This window comes from Quercus lobata, chromosome 9, assembly GCF_001633185.2.
Source record: "Quercus lobata isolate SW786 chromosome 9, ValleyOak3.0 Primary Assembly, whole genome shotgun sequence".
Classification (NCBI taxonomy): domain Eukaryota; kingdom Viridiplantae; phylum Streptophyta; class Magnoliopsida; order Fagales; family Fagaceae; genus Quercus; species Quercus lobata.
Window position 1 is genome coordinate 10,040,586 of NC_044912.1, and position 16,977 is coordinate 10,057,562.

Consider the following 16,977-nt stretch of genomic DNA (forward strand, 5'->3'; position numbering starts at 1 on the left):
AGTTGATTGGTGCATCTGGTTTGTGGAGGAGATGGTTATTTTGTGCCTTTGCCGGTTAGATAGTAACATCATGTTTTTCCTCCTCATGCTCTGTCGTTGTGTATAAAAGACAGAGCTATGTTGTAACATAATTAATCAATTCAATGAAATCACACATTACTTTCTCCTTCGTTTTTTGCTTGTGTTCTTGAGCAAACCTGTGTTGTAACATTGTTTTGTTTTATTTATTTGTTAGTGGTAAGTGTCAGTGAAAAGTGAAAACTACAAAATCCAAGCCTCAAACCATCTTCTAATTACCTGTGATAACAATGTGCGAGGTTTGTTCCAAGAATTGGAATGGTTTGATCACAAGCAACTCTAACTTTCGCAAAAAAAATGAATGAAAATAAAAGGAAACTAGAGTGTTTTTTTATTTCAAGTTTTCTATCTTCACAGTCAAAAAAAAAAAAAAAAAATTCAAGTTATTTATTTATTTTCTTTAGAAAATCATTATTTCATTTTTCTTTTTTGATGTTGATTTTTTTTTTTTTTTTTAATTTAGACGCAGATGTGGTTTTTTATTACTAGTAATTAATTATTCCTAATTATTTTATTAGCTACGTGTTTGTGAGCCAAGTGAAAGTACTAAAATGACAATAGTTTCATAACTTAAGGTTCAAAATGAATCCATTAAAAAAAAAAAAAAAAAAAACAGATCAAAATGATTGGAAAAAAAAAAAAAAAAAAAAAAATTGAATGGATTGAGGTGAAAGAATAGAAAATTGAAGGATCCATTTTTCCTTCATAAACCAACCATATTCTTTCCCCTCAAGGGAGAGAGGAGAGAGTTCATATGGTGGGACTCACTAATAAAGTTTTTTTTTTTTTTTTTTTTTTTTTTTCATTACATGTGCATTTGGCTCTTGCTTATTTGCTAAAAGCTTTTTGTTTTAAGCATTTCTTTGGTAAATAATAACTTTTAATAGAAAGAAGCTATTTTTTTTTAAAAAAAATTTTGTCACACATCTAATATAAAAGTTTCTAAAATTTATATATTTTAATAAACACTATGCAAATATATATATATATATATTGCTGAATAATACTATGCAAATAAATTACCATAAAAAATTGCTACCAAACCTGCACATAATGTAAATGTAGAGACAACAATAATGAAAATTTTGATATGTTGAAATAAAATCAAATTTACAATAAATGTACAAAGATCGCTCACGTGAATACCACCACACATTTAGTGGAGAGAGAGAGAGAGAGAGAGAGAGAGAGAGAGAGAAATCAAGATGAAAGAGAGAGGTAAATGCCGTGATGTGAGAGGAAGAATCCAAGTTAGGGCCCCAAATATGAAACTGAAAGATGTGAATCCTTGGCCAAGTTTCTATATTACTAGTGCTGTGGAGTTGTTGCATTTCCACTTGGATGGTGTAGATTTGAAAGTAAGAAATGTTGTCATTTTCTTTACCTTGTAAGAATCCAAGACAGGAAGGGCTAGGTTTTTTGGCTGTTGACCATTTCAACATGGTTACATTAAAAGAGAAATTATAGCAAAATTTATTACGTAATGAATATAAATAATTTTCAATATTTTTTTTAAAAAAGATCCATTTTAAAATATCATAAATAATATCAAATATATTAAAAAAAATTTATTTGAGTCTTTTATTTTATTTATGCTTTGTTAATACGGAATAGATACTAGTTCTATTCTTGTATACTAATTTAGATTTGAATTTTAGTATATTTTTTATTCTTGAATGTTGAATCATCAAAAAATGTTATTGTTCATGTTTCGGTTCCTCAAAGACAAATTCCTACTTTCATCCTTGGTTTTCTCAATATTTCCTTCATTTTTCATTATTGGATGCAAAAACATTTTGGCTCACCTGAGACCCATGTGTTCTAAGACCAGGTGTTCCATTTGGTAGAATATGGATATGGCACTAATAGAAGGGGGCCTAAATATTGATTTGGTATCAAAATTATTTGTACCAAATTGACCCCCCCCCCCCCAAAAAAAAAAAAACATAATTACGGAGCTTAATGTAATTCAAGGAGTGCTGGTGCAATTTAACATTTGAAACAAATACTAAATATTAGAATCTTGTTGCAAATTGCAATCAATTCATGTGGATGAAAGAAATATTGGTTCTACCAAAAGAGAATCAAATATTGGAAAATTGTTGCACTCAACTTCTGTTTTTCGTTTAAAAGTTTTAATTTTATTTCACTAGAAGTCGTCGAGCACATCCCATAGGAAGAGTAAATAATAGTCAAACTTAAACTTACTTCTTTAGAAGAAATCTCAAACACCATTGGCTCAAGAAGTCTTATGCCATTGAGTGAAAATTACTCAGATATAGGTGGCTTAAGAAGTCTTTTGGCATTGCGTGAAAATTACACACAAATATAACTATTTTCTAGGTTGCTCTATACAGAAAGAACCTTTTAGACATAAACTGGGCCTTGTAACCCATTATAGAAGATATAAAGGCCATGTTGAAAAAAATTTTGTGTTGGGATTTTCCTTTTGTACCTCAGTGTGTAAAATTTCATTGCTCTCAATCTTGTCATGGGCCCTTTTTTGTAAGGCTGGTGGGAAGCGGTTGCTTCATGGATTAATTTGAGTTACAATTTTCCTAATATTCCTATGGTTGAATAATGAAGAATTTAATCAACTTTTCTTATGTGTTATATGACCCGTTGTATTTTTCATCGATGTTCTAGTAGTGAGATATTTAATTTAATTGAACATGAAGAACTTTTCATCGAGCTATTTAATTTAACATGTGGGACCTCAAGTTGTATTTTTAATTGATGTTCTAGTGAGAAAGCAACAAAGAAAGATAGGGATGACATGACACTACTTGCAAAATGTCATTTACAAGTTTTTATGAATGGAAGCTATTTGTTGACTCATGAGTCAAGGTTTCAATTGGATATGAAGGTGCATGGAACATCATGCATGAGAAAGTATATGTTGTTTCTGGAATACCAAGTCAGCATCTAGTGGTGTTTCATGGTCTAATTAAAACTTGACACCTGTATAAAAATTGACAAGTCAGGATACTAGCTCACTTAAATTAAAATTACAGAAATGCGCTTGAAAATTTTCAAACTCCCACCCCTTTAACACGCTTTCACTTGTAAAATCAAAAGATTATCTTCTCTTTCTTTCTCTGTTTCTCTCTAGTACAACTGCACACACCAGCCCCTTGCACCTCCATGTACTCTCTCTCAACTCCAAAGCTTGATATCCACTACTTAGTATTGCTGCCAGAGATAGAGATACATCGGCCTTTGTCTCGTCGGAAAACACCCAAAACTATCTCTTCCTCTCATTGTTTCCAAATTCCAACCTCCAACGCCGAAAGTTTTCTCGCGCTTCCAACAACTGACGTTGCAAGAAGGTTTTCTCTCCCTCTTTTTAATTTTTATTTTTATTTTTTTATTTATAAATTTTTCTGTTTACATAGATGTGTTTTGTTTTTAAAAAAAATTGAATTATACATGTTTGATAAAATACTTCAGTGAAGATTGTTGCACTAATAATACAATAAAAGGTTTATTTTATTTTATTTCATTGTTCTTTTGGATTAGATTAAAAGTGGTTAGTATGTTGCAGTTTCATCGGTCGAGAAATAAAGCTTTTTCTTTGTTTATTAGTTGAGTTGTTACACGATCTGAACTACAAATTTGTTTTTTGGTGAATAGCCAAATGGAAGAATACAAAAATACCCATTTGGTATCTCTTATGGCCTTTTAAATTTGTCTAATGAGATGGTAAACAATTTGAACTACACATCTATCTTATGGTGAATAGCTAGATGCAACCTTCAAGCATCAATATCTTTGGGTCCACCATTTGTAATTCTTTTGTCATTGCCTTATGTGATTTATTGAGCATTGCCTCAATAGTCTTTTTTCATCTTTTAATTCTTGTTGGTATTTTCTCCTCACTTGAATGCTATGGTGGTTTAAACTCATTTTTTGTTTTTCAAGTTAAATACCAATTAACTTAAGACAAAGTGCTTAAGGAATTTATTCAAATGTGGTGTAACTAAGAGTTTATGTTGTTTCCATGGAAATAAAATTTCAGATCTATATTTTTTCTATTTCTTTTTCTTTTTCTTTCAATTTTCATTATATTTATTATTTAGTGCTTCAAATCTAAGCCTTATAGCTTGTGGAATTGAAGCTAACCTAGCTGGAAATTTTGAAATATCATATTTGCAACTCTTGGCCTTTGGTCCAAGTATTTTTTGGGTTGTCCACCAAATTGTAGTTGGAACCTCAACCCCTCAAGGTTATGTTAGGTTGTCACCAGAGTATCTTGATATAAATTAAGATATATTTTTAGCCCATGGGATTATGTGCAAGATTGAGGATTATGAATTGTTATTATAGGGTATACTATCTACATTAGGATAAATGGATAATAGCTTTCTTTCAATAATCTTATTTGTTCCCATCCAAAAAGAATTTTTTTTTTTTTTTTTGGGTGCATTTACTCAAGATGTTTTATTTTTTGTCTTGAGTAATTACAATTTAATACTATTCAAATGGTTTGGTTGCAAGATAGAGCTCATTGAAAAATATTGTAGGCGATGAAGAGACAATACCATAGATTTATGAAGCAATTTTGAAGAGTTAATTGATAAGCATGATGAGGCTGACACAGAGTTAATGGAAGAAATTTGTTATAAGACACATTGGACTTCAGTTAATATTGATGTTGAAGAATTTGAGTTCAATTTTGATCAGTTTTGTGATTGATGAATGTATGTGTTTGAACAATCTAAGTTATAATGTATGTAGTTATAGTGTGCAATTTTATTTTTATCTACCCTTGAGAGAAAAGGAAGAAGCTTGTAACGAGCATCTATAATCTATACTTGATCCAATTAAAAGATGTGCAAATTGTTCTTCTTTGATATACTTAATGTCACGTTTGGTTCATAATAATACCAAGTTAAGGGATTAGAAAAAATCCTTGATGAGTATTCATATTAGCATAATGGATCAGTAGTCTTGGAGATGGATTTAAAGTTTTCTTAGTCTTTGAAGAATCTAGCATTCCTCCACTCTATTTCAGCTCAAACAATCTAGCATTGCAATTCAACCACCATACATAACTATCATTCACCTTGAATAACCATACCATGCACATATAGAATCTACAATATAAGAATAAACTGTACTATTGCATTAAAAAATTATATCATTTGCATATAATTAGTTTTTAATTAGAAGCTACTCAAACATACACAAAATCTATCATGTTTGAGTAACTTCATTAGTTACAAAAAATTTCCAAATTGATGGTTATAATTAGTGTTTAGCTATACAATTAATCATCAAAATTGTGCTATCTAAAAAATTGTCAAATAAAAGATATTGTCCAAAATGTTCCTCCACTATGCAATATGTGTTCCAAAATAGTCCAAAATGCTGTCTATTGGTTGTGCAATATGTTGTCCCAAGTACCATCCAAAAAGCTATCCATCATACTTCAGAATTTTTTTGCAAGGCCCTAAAAAAAAGAACAATATTAGGGGGAAAAAAAAACAATAAACAAAAGCACACATTAAAGTTGTGCTTAAACTAATGTTTGCAGAAGAGTTCAATTCAAGTATGGAATTGTGTTGTGTTGAAACTAATCATCGCAAGCATAAATTTATATATATATATATATATATATTAACTACCTAGTGTGGAGATTAGAAGGGTTATATTATGCATTTTAGCCGGTTTGAATTAAGTTTTTTTTTTGGGTAAATACAAACTATTTGAGACTTTGGGGTTGCTATGTTGCCATACTTTAAGTTTTTGTTGTAATTACGAACTATTTGAGACTTTGGGGTTGCTACGTTGCCATGCTTTAAGGGTATTTCTTGTAAATAATGTGAACAAGATACCGAACAAATATAGTATCAAATAAATGAACAAAAGATGCCAAGAAAAGGCTGTATTGCTCTAATAATTCATTTAAATCAAACAAAACGGTTAAATCAAGCATTCAGCCATCAAAATTTTGTGCAATTAATCAAACAGAGATAACTAGGTAAACTATCCTACCCAATTGAATTTAGCAAATTCCCTTCCTCTATTTTTGGTTGCAATTGAATGTGTCCAACATAAAAACAACTTGACCAAATAAATAAACACCAAATTCTCAAACTTGGTGGTCAAAATTTATCAAAGAAAAGAATCTAGCCCCAATAAAGTATATTAGAATTCAAGAAAAACATACTAACCCAATTGGAAAACTACATATAATTAGTAGACGAGCAGTACTCATGAATAAAATTAACAAGCCCAAAAAAGAAAAAGAAAGAGAAAGATGGTGATGGTGATGGGCAATTCTTATGGCACTGGTAATGTTTAGCAGTGTATCTCCAAATTCTTGTCGCATTCTAAAGTCTTCAGCAAGTCCAAGCAACTCTCTCCTCCACTGGGCCTGACTCCCAAGTCTTTTGGATTATCAACTCTCTGGTCATCGTGTACACTCAACAAAGACTTTTTTTTGGAGAGAAAAACAAAGATTGGTAATAATGGACAACCTGGAAACGATTTATAATTATAATAAAAAAACTATTACTGTATTATTAGTGCAGCCATCCTCACTGAAGCATTTTATCAAACATGTATAATTCAAAATTTTTTTTTTTAAACAAAACACATCTCTATAAACAGAAAAAATTATAAATAAATAAAATAAAATAAAAACAGAGGGAGAGAAGACCTTCTTGCAACGTTATTTGTTGGAAGTGCGAGAAAACTTCTGGTGTCGAAGGTTGGAATTTGGAAACAACGAGAAGAAGAGATGGTTTTGGGCGTTTTCCGACAAGACAAAGGCCAGTCTCGTAGGAACTGGTAATGTTTAGCGGTGTGTCTCTATATCCGGCGGCGATGCTAAGTAGTGGATGTCAAACTTTGGAGTTGAGAGAGAGAGTACATGGAGGTGCAAGGGGCTAGTGTGTGCTGTTAGGGATGGCCATACCCATTAGGTAATGGATATCCAACCCTACCCGATCCAAATGTTCCGGATAATACCCGATTTTTTATGGGTAAAGATAATTGGGTAGGGTTTGGATATTACCCGAATTTTGCGGGTAGGGTATGGATATTATCCAAACCCGACCCGTACAAAAAAAAAAAAAAAAAAAAACCTAAATTTCTTTCTCTCAAAGCTCTCTGCGGCTCTGCCTCTCCTCAAACACACAAACACAATCAGATCAAACCCGTTCAAAAAAAAAAAAAAAAACCTCGATCAATCCAGATCAACAGTCATGAGAGAGAGAATGTAATCAAAGAGAGAGAAGGTCAGTCTTCAAAATCGTGAGAGAGAACAGGATCAGAGCTTTCTGTGATGTACCTGAGCATTGAGAGAAGGTGATTGGAGTGGGTCATGGTCGATCAAACTCAACTCAGCTTTCTCCATTACGCGAGCTTGCTGCGAAGCCGTTGTTGATGGCGGTTACAGTTTCAGCATCTGGTTCTTAAGACACAAAGCCATGGTGTTGAGAGAGAGACACATCTGGTTCTCCGCTCCGTATTTCACAGAAAGCAATTGGTGAAATCATAAGGCTTCCAAAAGAGAGAGAGAGTTGAGAAACGAAGCTATGGAGAAAGGGAGAACATTTGGTTTACTTGGCTAGTCTTGCTGAGCAAGCTGAGTGAGATACAATGGTATCTTCTTCTTTTTTTTCTTTTTTTTTCAGTAAAATTTTGATAATATGTATATTCGTGAATTTTTATTTATTTTAAAAATCAAATTTTTTTGGTTTATTGATTGGTAGGTCTGTAGGTGTATGATATTCTATGCATTTTTTTAAATGGGTTTTGGGTAGGGTATGGATATCCATGGATAATAGATCTGGGTAAGCACCGGGTATGGATATTAATGGGTATTGATATTAGGGTATCCATGGACAAATATTTTGGGTAGGGTATGGGTATACCCGATCCATACCCTACCCATGGCCATCCCTATGTGCTGTTGTACTAGAGAGAAACAGAGAAAGAAGGAGAAGATAATCTTTCGATTTTATGAAAGTGTAAAGCGTGTTAAAGGGGCGGGAGTTTGAAAATTTTCAAGGGCATTTCTGTACTTTTAATTTAAATGAGCTAGTATCCTGACCTGTCATTTTATACAGGTGTCAAGTTTTAATTGGACCATGAAACACCAACTAGATGCTGACTTGGTATTCCAGAAACAACAAATACTTTCTCATCATGCATAGAACCCACACCAAACTTGTCCATATTGTTGGTGAGCCTCTTACCATCAAATAAGCTCTTTTTACCCTATAGTTAATAAATTCACAAAAAGCTTGTTATGTAATTGAGATATATATATATATATATATATATATATATATATATATTGTTTCCAATAAAAATGACTTTATAATTTGATAGTTGGGTTTAAAGGACTTGAATCCTAAACATCTCCATTAAAAAGTTAAAAATAACAAGAAGTGTCAATTGAGTTATTTAACTCTTGAACCACCAACTACTATCAAATCATCAAAAGAAATAAATAGTTAATAAATTCATAAACTAAAATTAACTCATTTGTAAAAAAAATTCATTCTTAAATAAGAGACTTAAATTCGAATCCTACTTACACCGAAACAAATTGGTGTCTTTATTATGAACTAATAGTGTCCATCATTGAAAAAAGAATTAGTTAATAAAGTTATCTATAAATTTGTTTCATATCAAGTTTGGGACTTTGGAAAAAGATAAGGAAGCTTCATTTACTCAATCATGATAACATTGTTTCAAGGGAAACAAAGATCTAGTATGAAATTCCACAAGGAGGAAAAAAAGAAGAGAAGAAAATGAGTTGGTATGAAATTAATTGAGCATGACAAGGTGGCCAAAGTGTTCCTCGTTACATCGACATACTTTAAATTATCATGGACTCCATAACGTTCTAGTCAATGTTGTCCACATCATGGGATTTCGTAACATTTTAAGTTAAAATGTATTTGTGGTTCTAGTCCAAAGCGAGTTTTTCTTTGCAAATTCATATAATTGGGAATATAGCTCACAATATTTTTAAGGAAATTTGTTGCAGATGGATGGAATAGCAGAGCTACAGTTGATAAAGTAGTAGTATTTATTCAACTGGCATAGATACTTGTAGTTTATGACTGTAGTAGCTAAACGACATGTGTTTTAATTAAGCTTATAATGTGGAGTTAGCACACGTGTAATAGTCAGTTAGGTCTTTTCCTATTTTCTCGCTCTCCTTTGATTCTATATATAAACACTGGAGGCTATGTATTTTACATTCAGATTCTGCTATACAATTGCATATAGAGATTCTCTCTCAAAGCTTTCTATGTGTGATTCTTAATAAAATTGATAATTATATGAAAAATAATGTATCTTTGAGGCATGTTAAATACTATTTCTTAAAATTAAAATTGATAAATGTCCTACTCAAAGGAGTTTGTTATTCAATTATAAGTCCCAAAAAAAAAAAAATGATTTTCTTAGGCAAACTTGCCCAATTGAGTGTTAAATGGATTTCAAGGAAACTGTTTTGTGTAAAAAAAAAAAAAAAACTCGAATTTTGTTGTCTTACACATAATTTCGCCTAACATGATGAATCTTGCTCAATCAAGAATCCTTCTGCAGCACTTGTGCTCTTTCTTCTGAACTTGAACTTCAATAACTCAATGCAATTACAATTTAAATGAAATTAAAATATATGGAAACTTTCAATCACACTAAAACGATTTTGATTTTTGACATGGAAATTTGCTAACATTACAAATAGTGAATGTAAAAAGAACTATTGCCAAGATTACAAATAGTTGAATGTAATGGATGAAGTTAAGTGTGAGAATTTCTTCCATAGGTTTAAGGTCAAGAGCTTGGAAGAAGAACTAGTTGAATGTAATGCCAAATTGAAAAAAAGTATCTAGTGCCAAGATTGATGGCAAATTAGGGGTCTAAATAGCAATTTTTCAATTGGTATCAAAGCATAGGCTCATTGTTTCAGATTAATATGGAAGCATCTCCTATAACGCGATTTTTCAATCGGTATTAGAGCATAGGTTTATTGTTGTAGGATTAATTTGGAAGCATCTCCTTTAAAAAATGATTTTGGTACAAGTTTTCTTATTATTTCTCATTAGATTCCATTACTTAAATACATTCCATTTTATTCCTTTCTCTTTCGTTCCTTTATGATTTACTCATTCTATTTTATTTCACTCTATTAAGAACTTTCAAACGAAGTGCTAATGGATTAGTGTGAATTTGTGATGCAAGTGTAGCTACGTGGAATTTAGCTACTAAACAGAGATACCGCTTGTGTCTTGTTTTTGTGTGCATAACACGCAAGCTAAACCATGTGAAGAGCTGCCACATAATTATAAAGAGACTTCCATGAAATTTCCATGGACCATAACTGTGTTTAGTTTTGGTTGGTGATGGTGGGTCATGTTGATGCACAAGTGCCCTCTCAATTTAACAAGTTCATAGAAGTTTCATTATTATTTCTCTTTGGATTCTATATTGTAACGGGGGAAACCTTTCGCAAAAGCAATAGTATTGTGTCAAAATAATCGAGTAATTCTCAGTTTAGGAGGTAAAGTAAAACATGAATCTCCATTAGACAATTACATTAAAAAAAAAATGAATAGAATCTAAAATGTGAAAACAAGAAAGATAAGAATTACACTGCTTGCAAAAGTCGTATTTGTTGACTCATGGCTTCAATTTGATAGGAAGGTGCATGGAACACATCACACAAATATCGGTGAGACTTTTTAGAGCATTTTTAGGGGAATAGCACAGTGCCCGCTTTATCATACAAATTGAGCTTTTCAAATAGTCAACAAATTCATGTTCAAAAAGAGCAGGTATGAAATTGGTTGAACATGACAAAGTGGCCGGTACTGATTTTTATACTCAACAAATAATCATTCTCCCCTGTTTGTCCTTTCTAATAAATATGTCTTTTGTGTGTGTGTGCATAAATTAATTATTGGACAGGATTTTTTTTTCTTTTTATCATTGCTGTCACTAAAGATAATATCTTCTTCAGTCAACTAGCTAGTGAAACTTCTCATCATCTTCGTAGTTGGACTTGGACATAAACTAAGGCCAGTTTATACATCATTTGTCCTACTCTTAGTTACGCCTTTTCCTACCATTTTGTTTTGGTTATTAGTGCGAATGAGATGCCAGATTGTATATCTTGATTTTGAACATTTACTAGTCTTGGTCAACAAGAACATAAATCTTCTTTCCAATGCATCTTATCTTCTTTGAAATCCAAATATTGCAATTCGACATTAATACTTGAATTGTTGCTGCAATCTAAGGTAACATGGATAGAGCGAGAAATCTTATTATGAAGCATTTAGACACAAAATATGAACTACTAGACTATAAAAATATAATCAACACAAATTATTGTGTAAAAATTAGTTGAATTGAAAAAATCAACCCTTGACGTCAAGGTAAATGATCAAAATCAACTCCTGGTCATTGAACTATCCAGTTTGGTTCATTTCGTTCTCTAGATCAGACTGATCTAATTTGCAGTTAGGTTGTGGGTTGGATCAGGTTGGATAACCCAATTCAATATTAACATAGCAAATAGCTAGTAAACTACAAAGTTGCATGGTTAAATTACTCAAGTTAAATCACGCTTCAAAAAAAAATGTTTACTAATTGCAAAGTTACTTAAATAAATAACTTTTTGATGTGGCTTTTCAAAACTAGGAGATATCATAATGGTAAAGTTATTGATTTTTTCCCTCTTTAATGGCAGGTACTACCTTGAGGCATGCGAGGATATGTGAACTTTTGTTGTATCCCAGTTATCCTATTATAATTTTAGAACTATTGTGGAGTTTGTAATATGTGGTCTTTTAATTTGATGTACGTGTGGTTGAAGACTTGCAACGCATATTGAAGGAGATTTGGACCCGGTTATATTTGAATACTAAAAACTACTCTTCAAGAGTTCTCAAAATACATGTTTTCAATCACCTAAAATACCTGTTTTCAATCAGCTAAATTGAGAACTGTTATCTAAAAAACCTCATTTGAGTACCCTTGCCAAACACATAACTTAAAAGTGGGACCCATGTATTTGGCATTTAATCAACCCAAAACAATTTTCAAGTTTCCTTACCGAATAGGCCCATAATATTGCGTTTTGATATAATATAGATTTTGTAATATGTAGTTCTTTAAAGTATATGTGCATGGTTGTGGTTCTTTTTAAAAAAGAAAAATTTTAAGCGAAAAAAGAGAAAAACCTTATTTCGAGGGTTGGGAGACCATTTAACAACCTCATTTATCTAGGGTTGTAATTTCAAATCTTTGGACCTTTAGTTATTTTTACCTTTTCCAAGGGTTGGCGATCATCAATAAAGATAAAACACTTGTTTTGAGGTTTGTGAAGGCTTTTGAAATTTCATTTTCAATGGTGTATATATTTCAAAGGTCATCAAGCTTCCCCAGGCTCTAAAAAATAAAAAAATTAAAAAAAAAAATTTCGAGAGTTTTTCATATATACGTTTTTCAAGGGTTTTGACCCTTGAAAAATACCTTTTATTTTTTGGCAGTGGGTGTTGTACATAAACAGGGTTACTTTGTGAAGGTGACATGTGTTGTTTGGCACAGGGTTTGAGTAGGCTTCTTCCTAACAAAATTTAACTCATTTTACATCAAATAATATATATTAAGAATTTAATTTGATTACAAGCAAATTTCATGGAGTGAGCAAAGAGTCCTCTAGCATCCATCAAAAAAAAAAAAAAAAAAAAAAAAAAAAAACTCTTTGAAATTTTTTATTACTAAATAGTATGAATGCCTGAAGGCTACAACCACTAAATTAAATCGGAAATCACCAAGGAAGTCCTAGAGCATCTAGGATACTTCATTGCACAAAATTAGGCTAGAAATAAGAAGTTTTGCCCAATTTTTTTTTTTTTCTAAAACAAATCTTAATTTATACCATTCCATATAAAGGCTCAATTTTAACTAAAATACTCTTTAAAAGTCTCTAAAATAAGGAAATAAAGCCTTATTCTAAAAAAATTGAGAAAATTATAAAAATAAAATATAAAAATTTAATAAACATAAAAAATAAACCTTATATTCTTTCCTACCTCAACAAGAAATTAAGAGATTTTTATGAGCATTATCTTCCTCGTACTTCATATAAAAAAATTCGAAGTCCCTACATTGACCACATGATAAATAATTTCAATCCTTGAGTACAACATGATTGCAACTTTTATATCTCAAGGTCTGATTCTAGGATGACTTCTAACTCTTGGTTTAGACTTGCAGGCATACTTACATTGATTCTCACAAATGGATTAGGGGGCATGGTTAACTTATCTCCTTCTCCCTCCAACATTTGGACCACAACTTTCATAGAAGGACGATCCACTTCTAACTCTTGGTTTAGACGCCTTGCAGGCATACTTACATTGATTCTCGTGGGGTTTGTAGATGCAAATGGATTAGGGGGCATGGTTAACTTATCTCCTTCTCCCTCCAACATTTGGACCACAACTTTCATAGAAGGACGATCCACTGGGTGCCATTGAATGCACCAGAGTCCCACAATTGCGAGATTTTTTGCAATTTTAGCATCTTCATTATCCTCAACATAGACTCGTAGGTCTTCTTTTTGCTCTAACAAATTGTAGATCCATTCTGGGAAATATATTTGGCTAGTGTTCTCCACAGTTACATCAACATTTTTCCTACCTCCAACCATTTCAAGCAACAATATTCCAAAACTGTAAACATCTGATTTGTAAGACACACTCCCAAAGTTCCTAGAGAACACTTCGGGTGCAATGTAACCCATGGTCCCCCTAGCTGTGGTCATGGACACTGCACTTTGATCCTTAGCACACAACTTGGCCAAACCAAAATCAGAAATTTTTGGATTGAAATTTTGGTCTAGCAAAATATTATGAGGTTTAATATCAAAATGGAGGATTCGTTGATCACATCCTTGGTGAAGATATTCAATTCCTTTTGCTATGCCAAGAGCAATGTCTTGTAACTTTTCCCAACCAAGGAAACGGTTAGAATCTACTGAGGAAATGAACTTCTCTAGTGAATCATTTGGTAAGAACTCATAAACTAGAGCTCTTCTAAATCCATCAGCACAAAAGCCAACCAAGCGAACCACATTAACATGGTGGATTCTACCCATTGTTCCCACTTCATTTATAAATTCTTCCCCATTTCCCTTGGAACTGTTCAAGATCTTCACGGCTACATGGATTTCATTCGAAAACTTTCCTTTGAACACTGTTCCATAGGCTCCTTGTCCTAATTTCTCAGTAAATTGATTTGTAATTCTTTTAACATCGTTATATGAGTACCTTGTGGGCTTGAGAGCTTTGTAATCCTCCAAAAAAGTTTCAATCCTAGCTTGATTTTCTTTTTCTGTTTTGTCATAGCTATAGACACGGTAGAGTGCATAGACTACTAGTGTCAAAAGAAATGATCCCAAGATGGAAACTGCATATTAAATATTCATGAGTCAAGAAAACAAAAAGTAATTTACACTAAATTTTCAAATGGCCAACGGACAACTCACCAATGGTCATTATTTTTCTTGATCTACCTGTAAAATATTTTAACATGATCAGCTTCTAATTACACTTATTAGAAAACAAAAGATAATTGTGTAAAAGTTTATCACTATTAGTCGAACAATATTTAGATAATTCATGTGTACATAAACATGATAGTCTTTTCTCTTACATAAATAGTGGATTCCACCATGACTTTAATTATTAGAATAAGTTATTATGTGATGGGGAAGTATCAAGTCATTGTACACCTAAGATGCAAGTCATTGTACACCTAAGATGCAAGGTAGTGTTGCATTCAATATTTTTGTTCTGTTTTAGAGTTTTAAGATGTTTAATGTGCTGAGCAATGGTTTTCCTCAATTAATCAATTACCACACTTATGCTAATCTTTTTAGGTAAAGTTTATATTGATATTGCAAGGTTTAGTTCCAACTAATGAGCTACCTGCCTATTCAAGGGCTTTTAAGACATGCATAATTATTATTATTATTATTATTATTTTGGAGAAACAGACATACACACACATACATAATTATTTAGTACTATTATTATGGAAGTACAATTTAAACTCTTTTCTATATTGTGTAATAGTGAGTCTTACTCATTAAATTGATGATAAAATTCATAATTTTTGTAAAAGAATAAAGCACTAGATCGCTCTATGCTTTATTCTAACAGTATCTAATAATTTTTCTTTTGACACAAGCCCACTTCTAAAATATTGTTCTTTTGAATGGAAGGAAAAATATTACTTCAAGAATGGATACGGACACAACTTACAAGCGTAGTTCTAAAATAATGTTCCTTTGGTTAAAAAAAAAAAGCCCCAATTTCTTGGCTTGTTACAGGAAATTACCGTTGCAGAACACTTATAAACTAAGCTTTGATAAAATTAATATATGTTGGCATGAAACAGAACTTGTAACTTGTGTGATTATAGAAGTGGAAATTGGGTAGAAATAATACAATACCTTTGTCTTTGTCGGGGTCGAAGCACTCTGTTTTCAAATCATTGCTATTATTCTCGAATCTACATATCTTGCCTTTCCCTTCACAGTGTCCGCACTTCGGTCCGGACCATGTCAATTCAAGAAGAGAACTCCATATATATGGAACTGATGAAACGGTATACATCTTTGTACACGATAATATGGGTAGACATGGCAAAACGGGTCAGAATTTTCTGACCCGACCCGACCCGACCCGAAAAATACCCGACCCGAACCCGATTTTTTTGACCCGAAGCAAAAACGGGTTGACCCGTGACCCGACCCGTGTTTTGTGCGGGTCAACCCGACCCGACCCGAACCCGAACCATTTTTTTAAAACTTTTTTTTTTTGGTAAAAAAAATAGTGAAATTAAGACAATATTAGTTTAATTGTTTATTATGAGTTTTAAGGAAACAATTGATACATTTACATAACTGCATGCAAATTAATTGAAAAATAAATGGTTGAGCATTCTGTAATGAGTAAAGATTTTTAGATATCAAATAGCAAAGTACATGCTAAGATAATCTGGTTACAGTAAAGTTAAAAACAGATTTAAAATTGTAGATATGTGTGAGACACATTCACAAGTGTGAAAATAGTAAAGCCAAAGTATCAAATTAGCATAAATTATGAATGCTTAGATCTATTTTTTAACAATTTATGTTCAAAATAAACAGCTTTTCAAAATAAATTATGATATTTCCTAGAGTGTGTGCTGCTTAACAATGATATGATCTTCATAAAAGAGACTAGGTATAAATAAGTAAGCAATCAAACTTTAATGTATATCTCAAATTGAAATAGAGTGTCAACCACAATTGATAATAGATTATAAAATTAATTTTTAAAATTGTAACTTTCATATATGTTTTTATTCTTTATCAAATGAGTTATCCAATAAATCATTTGTAATTTTTTTTTTTTGGAATGTTGATATTGTGTAAAAATAAAACTTGTATATTTGTTTTACTTATCTTTGTGTTGTTTTGTTTTAGATAGCAATGTTAGGATTTGTATAATTTTAAAATTATTGAATAAATATTAATAAGTTTAACTGAGTTTATTCTTGATATAAGTAGTGAATTCAAAATAATGCATTTTACATCAAGTAATATGTTGCATAACTATCCAAATGGCAAATACATATTGTTTTCTTTATTAAAAAAATAAAAAATAAAAAATAAAAAAAATAAAAAATTTCATGTGAAAAATACGGGTCAACCCGACCCAATCCGACCTGACCCGCAACCCGATTGACCCGAACCCGATTTCAACCCGCTTAAAATGACCCGTTTTTTACCCGTGACCCGTTTGACCCACGACCCGACCCGACCCGACCGTTTTGCCATGTCTAATGTTGATGTTAAGGGCATTTTTGTTT

The 16,977-nt window shown here is 31.8% G+C and overlaps 1 protein-coding gene and 1 long non-coding RNA gene across 2 annotated transcripts; both read right to left on the reverse strand.

The window, feature by feature from the left end:
• Positions 1-5,759: 5,759 nt before the first annotated feature.
• LOC115960196 lies at positions 5,760-6,978 on the reverse strand. Its single transcript, XR_004085104.1, has 2 exons — positions 6,743-6,978; positions 5,760-6,560 (listed from the first exon to the last, which is right to left on the reverse strand). It is a non-coding gene; the product is annotated as an uncharacterized LOC115960196 (long non-coding RNA).
• A 6,298-nt stretch (positions 6,979-13,276) lies between these two features.
• On the reverse strand, positions 13,277-15,751 carry LOC115961185 (rust resistance kinase Lr10-like). The gene is made up of 4 exons (XM_031080207.1): positions 15,575-15,751; positions 14,606-14,632; positions 13,448-14,526; positions 13,277-13,318 (listed from the first exon to the last, which is right to left on the reverse strand). The coding sequence occupies exons 1-4, from the start codon at positions 15,735-15,737 to the stop codon at positions 13,277-13,279; spliced, it is 1,311 nt and encodes a 436-aa protein (XP_030936067.1). The 5' UTR covers positions 15,738-15,751.
• Between the last annotated feature and the right edge of the window lie 1,226 nt (positions 15,752-16,977).